The sequence below is a fragment of the Erythrolamprus reginae genome, chromosome 2 (genome assembly GCF_031021105.1).
Source record: "Erythrolamprus reginae isolate rEryReg1 chromosome 2, rEryReg1.hap1, whole genome shotgun sequence".
In the NCBI taxonomy this organism is placed as follows: Eukaryota; Metazoa; Chordata; class Lepidosauria; order Squamata; family Dipsadidae; genus Erythrolamprus; species Erythrolamprus reginae.
In genome coordinates this window covers 101,040,107-101,054,592 of record NC_091951.1, presented here as the reverse complement: position 1 = coordinate 101,054,592, position 14,486 = coordinate 101,040,107, and the positions used below count along the sequence as shown (strand labels likewise).

The following is a 14,486-nucleotide window of genomic DNA, read 5'->3' as shown; positions in this document are numbered from 1 at the left end:
GGACAGAGAACTGAGGGAGGGGAGTGTAAATATTTTGCCTCAGTCTGCCGAGTATCCCTCCCTCCCCTACACCAGGGGAGCAAGAGCACAGGCAGGCAGTTTGCAGGGGATACTCAAAAACTTGATGGAGGGAGAGGTGTTTCCTGGAAATGGGTGCCGAGAAGGAATAGCAACCCAAATGTATTATTAGGACAATTATCAGGAGTCTTGAGTGTGAAAGGGGAAAATAAAAAGGAAGACACGTCAATTATTATATGATTCTGTATCTCAAAACACAAGCCACAAGCCTTCATTTCATTAAGTATGTAACAAACAGAGCCGGCTGTTTTATTGTAGGGATTTTCACTTGCATACTCCTCCTCTCTTTCGAGCTTTCTGAGGGGGGGGAAAATGGGTCTTTCCCCCCAAAACTGCCTTGCAGCAGAATATTGCTGGACTTAAGTTTAGGCCCATTTTTTTTTTCTTTACCTCACTGTGCAACTTGTGAGAACAACCCTGAAACTCCACCCAACATTGCAGGCATGCAAAGGGAGGGAGAGTCTGAGACGCTGGTGGGACTTATTCTGTGCATGTGCAGGGGAGGAAAACACAGGGTGGTCCTGGGCCAGTGGGCCATGATTAGCGTGGAGACAGCCACAGATGTTTCTTTGGCAAGGCCTCAAGTGGCTTACATCAGTGTTGCAACCAACAAACTCCCCCCCCCCCCTACTGTCTTGCAACACTGCATTATTCTAGGCAAGCAGGTGGTGGGGGTTGAAGCAGGCACTTCTTCCCCTCTCTCCCTTGGAGCTGTTCTGCTTTCAAGGCCCCCAAGTCTGGCTCTGCCAGAAAGGAATGAATTCGGATTAAAAATCTAGGCCGGACAGCCACAAAACCAAATTAGGAAAGGGGGAAAAACAAAAAACAAACAAACCCCAAACCGAGAAGGAATGCAAACAGCTGGAAAACAATGGTGCAAGGATGGCGAGTCTTTGGAGTGCAGAGCAGGTGGGGATGCCTCCCCCTACAAAGCATGACACCGCAGAGCTGGCTCAACCACCAGGCCCAGTCCATGCCATGGGGTGAGGGGGAGGGGGTGTCATACATTGCTTATATTCTCACCGCATCCCAGGAGAGGCCCCAGAGGCTAAGCGTACAGGCTGGCCCGTGCCTCTGGTCCAAGGTCCGTATCCTGGAGTTAAAATTTGTGCAGCAGTGCATTGACGAACCTCATTCGGCCTCCCGGTGCACTTCTGAAGCATCTGCTCGGCAGATGGGGCATGTGCGGTTTGCCTGCAACGATCAATGAGAAAGGCATGACTTCGGGGATGGGACGTCTACTCAAAGGACTTCCCTGCTTTTGAGGGCGGCCCGTTTCAGAATGACTAAACTGAAATGCAGTCACACCCCTATTCGGTAAGAGAAAGTCACAAAGCCCAAGCCATTCAATAAGCAACCCAAGAGCGTTTTTATCAAAGTATTCAATCTGCAATGAATGAATTCAATTCGTATCATCGAACTGGTGCTGATACTCAAAAAGAATTGTGTATTGTATGCATCGATAGTCACTGGCCTTTATTGGGACCGGAATTTCTGTTGCTAAGCAAAGTGGTTGTGAAACATCATACGCCACTTAGCAATGGCCGTTCCAATATTTGTAATTGCGGTCATGAAATGAGGATTGTAGTGTTATTAGGTGAGGATCTCATGCGTCTTTCTACTCTATACAAACTTCCAGTGCTGACCTACTGTAATTCCCTAGTTGTGCCTGGCAAATTCCCTTTGGAAGACGATGCTCCATTGCCATACCATAATTGCCTCCCCTTCATCTATCTCCACCCACCTATATTACAAGCGGTTACAAGCGGTGTGCCACAAGGGTCTGTTCTGGGTCCTATTCTTTTTAATATGTTTGTGAGTGACACAGGGGGAGATTTGGTAGGGAAGGTTTGTCTATTTGCCGATGACTCTAAAATGTGCAATAGGGTTGATATTCCTGGAGGCATCTGTAATGATTTAGCTTTACTAGATAAGTGGTCAAAGAAATGGAAACTGCAGTTTAATGTTTCCAAATGTAAAATAATGTACTTGGGCAAAAGGAATCCTCAATCTAAGTATTGTATTGGCAGTTCTGTGCTTGCAAAAACTTCAGAAGAGAAGGATTTGGGGTAGTGATTTCTGACAATCTCAAAATGGGTGAACAGTGCAGTCAGGCAATAGGGAAAGCAAGTAGAAGGCTTGGCTGCATAGCTAGAGATATAACAAGCAGGAAGAGGGAGATTGTGATCCCGTTGTATAGAGCGCTGGTGAGACCACATTTGGAATACTGTGTTCAGTTCTGGAGACCTCACCTACAAAAAGATATTGATAAAATTGAATGGGTCCAAAGACGGGCTACAAAAATGGTGGAAGGTCTTAAGTATAAAATGTATCAGGAAAGACTTAATGAACTCAATCTGTATAGTCTGGAGGACAGAAGGGAAAGAGGGCACATGATCGAAACATTTAAATATGTTAAAGGTTTAAATAAGGTTCAGGAGGGAAGTGTTTTTTAATAGGAAAGTGAACACAAGAACAAGGGGGCACAATCTGAGGTTAGTTGGGGGAAAGATCAGAAGCAACGTGAGAAATATTATTTTACTGAAAGAGCAGTAGATGCTTGGAACAAATTTCCAGCAGACATGGTTGGTAAATCCACAGTAACTGAATGTAAACATGCCTGGGATAAACATATATCCATCCTAAGATAAAATACAGGAAATAGTATAAGGGCAGACTAGATGGACCATGAGGTCTTTTTCTGCTGTCAATCTTCTATGTTTCTATCTTTCTATATCCAAGTCCGGAAGGAGTTGAGCGGCTTATAAATTTAATAAATTAAATTAAATTAAATATCCCTCCGGTCTTTGCCCTTCTGGTCATCCTGCAGAAGCTCAAGGCCTCATCAGGAGTCAGAAGCTGCATTGTCATTGGTTAGCTGCACCTCAGCAGCAGAGGCAGGTCACAATGGCAGCGGGCCCAGCAGACAAAGGGCAGAAACGGAGGGGAGGATAGGTAGGTGGAGCGAATGCTGGGGTTGTAAGCACAAGTAGGCAGCCAAACACCCACATTTTACTCATATGACCAGGGGGGGCCACTGCAACAGCCGTGACCAGTTAGGAACTTTCCAATTTAAGTTGTTAAATTATTGCATTTGGAGCAATCTGTGTAATTTTTTTATTCACTCTATGAAAGGGAATCACAGAGGAGAAAAATAAGAATGAGCGCAAGAAAAGTGAAAGGATTTGGAGTTTTTATTAGTGAAGGGAAAATGACAATGAAGGGTGAACTGCAGATATTTAAGAATTCAGCTGATGGTCATGTAATGAAGCTAGCAGCACAATCAGATTCCATCAGAAGAAAATAGTCTTGTCTAGTAATGTGCAATGTGACTGTGCAATGCATTGAAAAGAGGTGAGCTTTGCAATACACTGGAATGAGAATGAATGACCTGCCCTGGAATAATTAAAGGCTCCTCTAAGTGCTTTAAAAGCTATCTCCAGCTGTCTCCTCTTTGTTCAGATACCAAATTAGCCTTATTGCAGAGTTCTTCTGTTGACTGCCTTGATATGACTATGTGCTTTTATTGCCAACAATATCAAAGAGATTACTGTCTTCATTCTGGAAAATTTTTCATATTGCCCTTCTAAGCTCTAGTCTATCCAATTAAGCTTTGCTCCCACCCATCCACCTTTGGAGAGAAGTTGAGACTGCTAATCAATCAATCAATCAATCAATCAATCAATCAACCAACCAATCAATCAGGGTGGCTCACAACAAAAATAAACATGGATCAATATAAAAACATTTCAATTTAAAATAATTGCAGCCATCCATCCATTCATTATACAGTGGTACCTCATCATACGAACTTAATTGGTTCCAGGAGGAGGTTCGTAAGGTGAAAAGTTCGTAAGATGAAACAATGTTTCCCATAGGAATCAATGTAAAAGCAAATAATGTGTGCAAATCCTTCCGGAAAATCCCAAACTTTAGAAGGGAGGCGAACAGAGGGTAGGGAGGAGCAGCTAAAGGGGGCGGGTGGAAGAAGCAAGGCTAGGCTAAAGGGTGAGTGGGAAGGAAGAAAGGCAAGGGGGGCGCCCCTCCCTTTTCTTTCTTCAAAAGACACCGTTTCAGTGCCTTTGCAAGCATGCAAAATCTTTACTCCTCCAAGCTGCCCCTCCCCTTTCTTTCTTAAAAAGATACCGTTTCAGTGCCTTTGCAAGCATGCAAAATCTTTACTCCTCCAAGCTGCCCCTCCCTTTTCTTTCTTCAAAAAAGGGGGAAAAAAGAAACCCCTTCATCCCAGCAGCAGCTGCTTGGGTTCGTAAGGTGAAAATAGTTCGGAAGAGGCAAAAAAATCTTAAACACCGGGTTCGTATCTTGAAAAGTTCGTTAGAAGAGGCGTTCGTAAGATGAGGTACCACTGTATTATTATTATTATTATTATTATTATTATTATTATTATTATTAATTAGATTTGTGGGGCAACCTTATTAGTAACCTCCCCGAGGTCAATGGCCCCAGGCCTGTTGGAAAAGCCAGTCTTTACAGCAGGCCAATAAGGTGGGGGCAGAGTGGATCTTAGGAGGTAGCTGATTCCAAAAAGTTGGGGCAACCACAGAGAGGGCTTTCCCCTGCGAACCCACCAGCTGACACTGTTTAGCTGACGGGACCTGAAGACCACTAATCCTGTGGGATATACAACGTTTTATACACTGCATATAATCAGTTATTCACATTCTAGAAAGTGGAAGTAGCTGCATTAATGAAACCACTGCTGGGAAAAAATGACATGGATATACCTATGTTGTGAAACCTGGGAAGCCTTTGCCTTTACAGTCACTTTAGAAACCAACTGGGCCCACTAAAGAAGACAGGTAGGACCCAAACAATTTTTATTAAAGACTGATTAGTCAAACCAGCGAATTTTACCTTTAACCATTTGTCGATGCACTTAGCATGGAACTCATGGTTGCAGGGCAGTACTCGCAGCAGCTGCCTGATTTCAAAGTCACTGAAGCACACCACACACCTGGGAAGGGTGAAAAATCCAACCAGTAAGGGAGAAGGAGAGCAAGGCATATACAGAGACACTTCACAGCAAAGCGGCTTCTTTGAGAACTCACAAGGTTTGCTCGGACTGATGGCTCTCTGGGTTAAAGCGGTAGGATGGAAGGTGCTCAATATCTGCTTTGGTGAGTCCCCGTGGCTTGGCCTCCCCTAATCTTTCAGCTAAATTCAGTAATGCCTGAGAGAAAACAAAACGAAAGAAAGGAATACAAAGCAAGTGATTCTGTAACTGAGAATAACCGCCCCGCCGCTTTAATCCTTTATAAACTATGCTGTTGTAATCATAGGTTCTTAGGCACTGAACATTGGGATAGAATATTGCTGAAGGGTGATGTTTTAGCCTAATGGGTGCTGTATAAACCTTATTCTTCCTCTATGGAAGGGCAGCAAAGTCCAGGCTGAGTAAGCAAGCTGCAGAATCCATGACCACGTGGAAAATAATTAACTTGATATACAAGATAACGTATAGCTAACTTCCATATAAGGAAATATATGCCTTACTCTCATTCCTTTGCTAATCACCAGTAAACACACAATCCAGGAAAAGGCAATGAATGGAGCTTCCATTAATTATCTATAGGGAAGTCACGAAGAGGTTGCCTTATACAGCGCATGAGTGAATGGTAGTTGGGGGATGGCTTAATGTATGTGGCGTTCGCGAATTGGTTATTCTGTACCACATGTCAGGAAAAGTGAAATACAATAAAAGGAGCGATCTTGATTCAATCGAGGCCGTCTCACAGAGAAAAATTTCTCCGTTGCTTCATTCTGATGTGGCAATTATGGCATTCTGTGCCTTCCTAGAGGTCGGCCCACTGGGGAAGGGCAGTTTCCCTTCACTATGCGGTCTGTAACGTCAAGAAAGGCAGAAAGACGAATTTTTCGCCATCAAAACTTTGAATAAATAAGAGACTATGAATTGACTTTTACTGAAGTTTAACACTACGAAAATACTGACAATTCGTTTTTATTCTGATTATCCATCCAATCTAATTAGTTTTATCCTTTACATCTATGTCTGGCCTTCCTTGCTCTCTTTTTAAAATGCCACACCCTTGGTCCTCAATGCCATATTAACATTAAATGAGCCTTCCATCAGATTTGTATTCCTCTGCCATAAGAAATGGCCCCAGAAACAGAATCCGTTGCACAATTGCAATCTCCACCTAGTGCAACTCGTTAAGTATAATCTCAGCTGTCTTTCCTTTAATTGTGGACTCTAGGGCAGAGCAGACAGACATGAAATTTCTTGGATCTATTGGTACAACTCAAGATCTACCAGCCAGACCTTGTTCCACACCTCGCTACCAGCAGCAAGTACTAAAAGTCACAATGAAAGAAATCTGAGTACCAGAACAGATAGGAACTCATAATTCTTCCACTCCTGGTGGAAAAGCATTTCATCCTTCCCAGTCTTTCAGGAGTTAACAATATCCTTGTCAGTCTGTTGTAACCCGCCTCTCCACCTCCAAATTTTTCTGACCAAGAGCCCTTTCTCCAGTCTAACAATCAACACAAAGAAGCAAACCTACCTCATAGTTTTCCATCTCTACATCATCCACGTCCAAGTCCAAACTTATTGTGGGCCCCACAGCTGTTGGCGACACAGGAAGCATTGAGCTGCAATTTTAAAGAAGCAGATAGCAGTGAACAGACGGGGAAGTAACACATGCACCCATGGCACACCAAAATGGATGTTGTGATGGAGGATACTGCTGGGCCTATATTGGCCCCTTGCTCCCCAAGTGGCTATTAAGGAAAGCAAAGCTTTTAATTCTGCAATGCTTTATTCCAATGAAGGGAGCATTTTCGACTCGGGGTTCTCCTCCCTGTTACCAGAGATACTCACAGAAAGTATGGCAGGAAGCTTGGGTAGTATGGCGGTGGAGGAGGTGGCGGCGGAGGCAGTGGTTGCTGTAATCTGTATCGCTGGGAATTCAGCCGCCGGGGCATCATATGTGGATATGGCTGTGGGGACATCACAAGCTTTGTCAATGCTGTCTAATCTGTAACCTCCGCATACATTCCATGCCACGTGGGGAAAAAAAAGAATTAACATATTCTAGCCAAGCAAAAGTTTGCAAAGAAAATCTGGCTCCTTTAGCATGATATGATATGCAAATTAAAAAAAAGGAATATGTTCTGCTTTTTTCTTTACTATGTTGCATCATTTATTCCTGTTGTCCTAGTAACAGAGAACAGAAAGAAGTTATGCAAAGCACTAGAAACCACATTCTCTGTCACTGGGACCTTAGTTGGCTACCCCTCTCGCATCTAAAACATTACAGCAGAGGTCTTCAAACTTGGCAATTTTAAGACTTGTGGACTTCAACTCCCAGAATTCTCCAGCCAGTAAAGCTGGCTAGAGAATTCTGGGAGTTGAAGTACACAAGTCTTAAACTTGCCAAGTTTGGGGACCCCTGCATTACAGTATTACTATAAATCTATGCAATCTTGGGAAATGGCAAGCTACAAGGAGAGGGGCAAAAGATGACATGGGATCTGGCCGCCACAATATTCCCAGAGCAGAGACTTGCTATTTGTGACCTATCCTGACAGTCTCTCACAAGGACAGTCAATGGGGAATTCAATAAGGAAAACCACCAGTAGCTCTGGGAAATCCCAGCCACCTTCTTAAGCTCACACCCTGCATCCCCTTGCACTCAGACGCACCATCCATCCCCCATTCTTCTTGTGTTCATACATGGTCTCCATCCGCCTCCCTCCTCCCTCTGTAACATCCTCATTATCCTTCGTTGCAACTCCCAGATTTCTACCTGATGAATCAGGTCTTGGGGTTAGGAAGGCAAACCAAGATTGCCATTATAGTTGGGACTGATATGGCTACACGATGCAGTCACATGATGTTGCGCTGCTTGACTGCAGGGATGACACTTCTGAATGCAGCTCAAGAACTACCTGTAAGGAAGGACACTGGCCCACCCACTGGGATGCCGGTCATACCCCCTCTGGAAGGGACGGGTGTCTTTTTTCCTATCCTTTTTGTTTTTCCATTTTTGTCTTGGGAGTATAAGACAGACCGAAGACCACATAGACACTTGGTTAACATAAGAACAAACGGGCTTTTATTTGAATACAGATAGTCCTAAGATCACAACTGAGCTCAAAATTTCTGTCATTGAGACATTTAAGTTTTGTGAGTTTCTCACCAGTTGTTAAGTGAAACACTGCAGCTGGTAAAGTTAGTAACCCATGCATCTGACTTCCCTCACTGACTTTTGCTTGTCTGAATATCGCAAAAGGGGGGAATCACGTGACCTAAGGACATAGCAATGGTTATGAATATGAACCAGCTGCCAAGCGCCTGAATTTGGATTATATGGTTTTGGGGGGGGGGGGGGGGATGCTGCAAAGGTTGTAACTCTGAAAAGCAATCATAAGTCACATTTTTTCACTGTGGTAACTTTTGAACAGTCACTAAATTGTTGTAAGTCGAAGACTGCCTATACCTAAGGTTTTCAAATGCTTCATCTAGTTCTATAAACTATCATCTCTATTCCATCAGCTGCCTTTCTTAGCCTGAACATTATTCCTAACCATGTTTTTCTCACAAGGGGAAGTACCGTATTTTTCAGAGTATAAGACCCCCCTCCCAAAGAGAATGGAAATGTCAGTCTGTTTCATACTTAAATACTTTATACTTAAAATGTCCATTTTTTGCAAAAATGAGGACATTTTTGCCTTTCCTCAGCCCCCAAGAGCCCCATTTTTTGCAAAAACAGATGGAAAACTGGTCAGTTTTTGCAAAAAATGGGGCATGCAGAGTGTTTGGAAAGCCTGCAGAATGCTGTTGGGGGCTGGGGAAGGCAAAATTGCCTCCATTTTTGCAGAAAAAAGGGGGCATGCAGGGAGTTTGGGAGGTTTGCAAGTATTTCTGGGGTCCGGGGAGGACCAAAACTTTTTTCCTTACTTACCTCTTTTAAATCTTGGTGCATCTTACAGTCTGAAAAATACAGTACTCTCGAGTCAAAATCTGAGCCTTCTTTAGACCTTGCTGTCCATTTGCATCTTCTAAACCCCTCTCTTACTTTTTTGGAATATAACCTGGCAGGAGGTACCCAGTTTAGAAACATAGAAACATAGAAGTCTGACGGCAGAAAAAGACCTCATGGTCCATCTAGTCTGCCCTTATACTATTTTCTGTATTTTATCTTAGGATGGATATATGTTTATCCCAGGCATGTTTAAATTCAGTTACTGTGGATTGATCTACCACATCTGCTGGAAGTTTGTTCCAAGGATCTACTACTCTATCCTTCAACAGATCCAGCAACAAATCATCACACTGCTACCACGCTTGTGGTTGCCAAACAAAAAGATTTTGGTTTTATTTATTAAGACACCCTCTTCTACCTGGTTCAGAGGCCACAGAGAACGGCTTTTTTCTTTTAACATGGCACTTACCACTCCAAACGGCAGTTCTTGGTGAAGTGGGTCGTGTGTGTGTGGAAGATACAATGGTACAGAGGGAGACAATGCAGGAGTATGATGGGAAGGAGAATACGAGAAGCCCCCCATTGAGTGCTGTTCACCCCGAAGCTCTACCTCGTTTTCTATCCTCTGAAGTGGCTGTGGGAAAAGGAGATACACAGTCTGCATTGGAAATTGCTCCCCAATACGTCTGAAGAGTAAGAACTGGAACCAAAAGATGGCTAACTCTTGCGTACCATCAATAAGACAAGCTACCATGTACTATACCTCCACAAGATTAATCTGTGTAACTAATATATAGACTCAGGGAAGAAGTCATTTAGGCCATTGAGTCTAAATCTCTACCTAGGAAGCTTTTCCTAACACTCAACTGGAATGGACTTCTCTTGTAATGTAAGTCTATTATTCTACGTGGTGTACTCTGGAATGAGAGGAGACAGGTCTTGACCTCCACTCCCCCAGTTCCTCCTTGCTCAACTAAGTTTTATCCAGTGGTCAAAAGGAAAGAAAGAACCAAAAACAGCTGATTTTTGGGGGGGAGGGCTTCCTCTATCTGTAGAAAAAAGCTATCAACAAAATTTCCTGGGAGGACCAACCAGAATCTTCTCTGCTCTTTAGGAATTAGCCACTGTATTCCACAGGACTTGCTTCCTTCTCTGAAGGCTCACAGCTTCTTTCTGCACTAACACCTGAAAGCTCCTTCTCAGTTTCAGGCTGAAAAATATCTTCTAAATCTGCTTTTTACTCTTCGCTGACTCCTTCGATTATCATCTTCCTTAGGAAAGGTGGCTTATTCTGTAGCTAGTCGTGTTTTTTTCATCTTTCTCATTAACCAAATTACGGCCACTCATGCTCCAACTGTCTGCAATTTTCTTCAAGCCTTGCTCCAATTGCATAAACCAATGACCCTCTGGGTGAAGAAATATTTCCTCACTTTCTTACCTATGAGCTTTAGGGAGTGCCCCCTTGTCCTAGTATTGTGTGATAGAGAAAATATTTTTTCTCTATCCACCTTTTCTATCCCGTGCCTGATTTTATACACTTCGATCAAGTCACCCCTTAAACACCGTCTTTCAAGGCTGAAGAGACCAAGGCGTTGCAACCTGGTTTCATAAGGGAGATGCTCCATTCCCTCTAGATTTATATGGCCACCCAATTCACCAGACAGATTCTGGGCAATTTACAATTCAAAGGAATTAATTATTAGATAGAATATAGTATGAAATAAAATAATACACTGGAACACAAAATAACAGGAGACGGTATCATTAACAACAGTAACAACACTAACAACAGAACAAAGGAGCTAAGGAGCACATATCTTATTCAATGGTCTGACATTAGGCATAGGCTGAGCCTAGGTATGGTCCAACATTTAGGAGAAGAACCAGGCTTTCAGGGTCTTGTGAGAATACATAAATGCTGAGACCATCTAAGCCTCAGGGAAAATGATGTTCCAGAAGTGCCAAAAATAAAAACATATCCCTGGACCCCAGTAGTGACACTATTTTGTGGAAGGGAACCAAAACATTTCCACTTAGCTGGATCTCACAGGATAAACAGAGACAACTGGAGCCAGGCAGTTCCTTAAGTAACCCTGCTTTGTGCCACAAAGAGCTTTACAGACAACACCATCAAGAAGCTTTTAGGGAGTCAGTGTAACTTGCAAAGCATGGTGTGGTGTGGTCAAGGAGAGGTGTTTCCATAATTATTTGTGCTTTTACATTCTGAACCAATTTCAAGTTTGAGTTTCAAGAGTAGCTCCAGGTCAACGACTCTGCAGTCCTTTAAGATAGAAAATTACTATGGCAGTGATGGCGAACTTATGGCACGGGTGCCACAGGTGGCATGTGGACCCATATCTACCGGCACGCAAGCTGTTGCCCTAGCTCAGTTCCAACGTGTATGTGTCTGCTGGCCAGCTGATTTTTGGCTCGCACAGAGGCTCTGGGAGGGCATTTTTGGCTTCCAGAGAGCCTCTGGGGTGGGGAGGGCGTTTTTACTCTCCCCCGTCTCCAGGGAAGCCTTTGGAGTCTGGGGAGGGCAAAACATGAGCCTACTGGGTCCATCAGAAGTTGGGAAACAGGCCGTTTCTGGCCTCTAGAGAGTCTCCAGGGGGCGAGGGAACTGTTTTTGCCCTCTTTGGACATTGAATTATGGGTGAGGGCACTTGCACATGTGCAATAGCGCGCCCATGCTCTTTCAATACACAAGGCCAAAAAGGTTCGCCATCACTGGACTATGGTATTACCCTGTTTCCTCAAAAATAAGATAGCGCCTTATATTAATTTTTGCTCCCAAAGATGTGCTACGTCTTATTTTCAGGGAATGTCTTATTTTTTTCCATTGAATTGTATCCTGTATCCCAGTGTTTTTCAACCAGTGTGCCGCAGACATGGTCAGGTGTGCCGCGAAGCTCAGAGAGAGAAAGAAAGCAAGAGAGAGAGAGAGAAAGAAAGCAAGAGAGAGAAAGAGAACAAGAGAGAGAGAAAGCAAGAAAGAGAGAAAGAGAGAGAAAAAGAGAGGGAGGGAAGGAGAGAGAAAGACATAGAGGGAGGTAGGGATGGAGAGAGAAAGAGAGCAAAAAAGAGAGGAAGGACGGAAGAGAAAGAAAGAGGGATGGAGAGAGAAAGAAGGAAGGGAGAGAAAGAGGGAGGGAGAGAGAAATAGAGCGAAAGGGAGGAAGAGAGAGAATTTTTTTATCCAAACTTTTTTTAGCCCCCACCCTCCCCCCGATCAATGTGCCCCAGGGTTTCGTAAATGTAAAAAATGTGCCGTGGCTCAAAAAAGGTTGAAAATCACTGCTGTATCCTATATCCTGTGCTGCAGCAAAAATGCATCCAAATACACAGCCGCATGTTGGATGTGTTTTAAATCTGATTGATGCAGCGTTTTGGGATGCAATTTATGGACAGTAGTGTTATATATGTTTTGTTCGGGAATGCTGCGAAACGAAACGTCTCCTATGTCTTACTTTGGGGGGATGCCTTATATTAGGCAATTCTATGAAACCTCTCCTATGTCTTACTTTCAGGAGTGACTTATTTTCGGGGAAACAGGGTAGTGGCCATCTGCAAGCTGCTTCTTCTATGCTGCAAGGTATTCTCTTTGATTCCAAAGTTTTAGGAAATCGGGAGATGGTATGCTACACGTTTTTGCACGAGAGTAGATGCAGGTGTGGGGAAATAAGAGCAGTGACCACTTCTTCCTTCTGATCAAAGTTATGCCATCTCAAGAAACTTACCATACGAGGATGCTGTGGCTGGAGTGGGACAAACTGGCCGAGGGCTGTCATATGTGGAGGCTGGTGTGGTGGCACAGGCGGTGGAGGGTGCAGGATATAATGATCACTGGAAATGAGTGGTGGGAATGTTTGATAAGAGACATGGAGTTGCTGCATGGCACAGGCCTGGATCAGCTGTAAGACGAAAACAGAAAGACAGCATCCTCTAAAGAAAGCTACCTTCAGTGCGTTTAAGATCAGCATGTCTACTTGAAAAATAATTGACCTCAGCCTGCCAATAAAAAGGGGAAAATCCATTTGGCAGCAAAATGCCATCTCCAAAGACTAGCACAGGCCTAAAGGCCTTTAAATGGAAACCAAGTTATTTATTCTCTCCAATAAATATACGCAACTCAGAGTTGAACTGTGGAGTCCTTAATACTCTCTGAGTTTGGTTGGTTGGTTGCAGATGTTTCATTAGACAGCTAGATAACATCATCAATACAAGTATGTCATTTCCTCCTTGTTCATATATATAGTAGCTTGCATTGCCAGATTGATGGGGGTGCTGTTTTCTTCTTGGGAGTTTCTTGTTCCGTGCTTATTTCTCTGACGTTGTCCCTGCTTACCTGAGTGCTGGAAATGTACGTCCTGGTCTTTCAGGTTCCTTTCTTAGCCTTTTTACAGGTAGTCCCTGACTTACAATCAACCTTTTAACAACAGTGTACAATCATAATACGTTTGGTGGTTCATGACAGTTGCAAAATGTTGCACCAACCCAACTCCCCCCACAGTCAAATTATGACAATCCGGCTGCACGGCAACCTGTTTACGCTTACAGTTGCCAAGCACCCCACAACATTTTCAATCATCTCTGCTGGCTTCCCCAGAAAGTCAATGGGGAAGCCATCAGGAAAGATCGCAAGCCGCTGCTGTTGCTATTTCCTGCCACAATGGCTACCTCGTCTCAAGGGGCTGACTAAAAGAAATACTTGCAATAGGACTCACACTGTATGCTATATGTACCTCTTGGTTTTTTTATTTTATTTTGGGTTTATTTAATAGTTTGGTTACTGAAGATGTCTCAGAGGGCTTTCTTTGGCTTCTTTAGTTAGTTTAACTGGATCTCACAGGATAAGCATAGAAAATTGAGAACAAACATCCTCAAAATCCAGCTCCATTAAGGTCATGACCAACATCATAATTTGCACCCAGAAGCCAGTGCAGCTCACAAAATAATGATGAAGTAATGGTGTACCATGGTGGTACCAAGGCATGCCCGTAACTACCTGCAGTGCCAAATTCTGGACTAACTGCAACTTCTATGTGCTCATCAGCGGTCCCATGTAAAGTGTTTTGCAATTATCCAGTGGGAAGTGACTAAGACCCAACTGATTGAATAGAACTGCACATTCCAGGAACAGCCACAATTGGTGCACAAGATGAACCAAACCTCTCCTGTCAATGACTATCTGAGACCCAAATATAACCCTCCACTTGGTATGACTGGGGAGACGGACCTGCTGGGAAGGAGGAGGGCTGTAGATGTTGGGGGGAGAGATCTCTAGGGTGTTTGAGAGCCAGAGTATTACGGTCATAACTGGGAGAGGTAGATATGGCGAGCAGGGAGGTAGGCCTCTCTCTGGGAACTAGGACTCGCTGTTTCAAAGCAATTACTTGTTCTGCCCCATCTCGTATACCTGGTGACTTGGGATGTCAG

General features: G+C 43.7%; 1 protein-coding gene across 9 annotated transcripts in view; it reads right to left on the bottom strand.

Moving 5' to 3' along the window:
* Positions 1-292: 292 nt before the first annotated feature.
* RNF44 (ring finger protein 44) overlaps positions 293-14,486 on the bottom strand; it is a 73,075-nt gene continuing 58,881 nt past the window's right edge. For all 9 annotated transcript variants that reach the window (XM_070738959.1, XM_070738960.1, XM_070738958.1 and 6 more), the window contains 7 exons: positions 12,788-12,961; positions 9,517-9,681; positions 6,941-7,059; positions 6,624-6,711; positions 5,148-5,269; positions 4,954-5,053; positions 293-1,272 (listed from right to left, as the gene is read on the bottom strand). In XM_070738959.1, the coding sequence (XP_070595060.1) occupies positions 1,210-1,272; positions 4,954-5,053; positions 5,148-5,269; positions 6,624-6,711; positions 6,941-7,059; positions 9,517-9,681; positions 12,788-12,961 (831 nt within the window). In that variant the 3' untranslated portion in view covers positions 293-1,209. The remainder of the gene's footprint in view (positions 1,273-4,953; positions 5,054-5,147; positions 5,270-6,623; positions 6,712-6,940; positions 7,060-9,516; positions 9,682-12,787; positions 12,962-14,486) is intronic.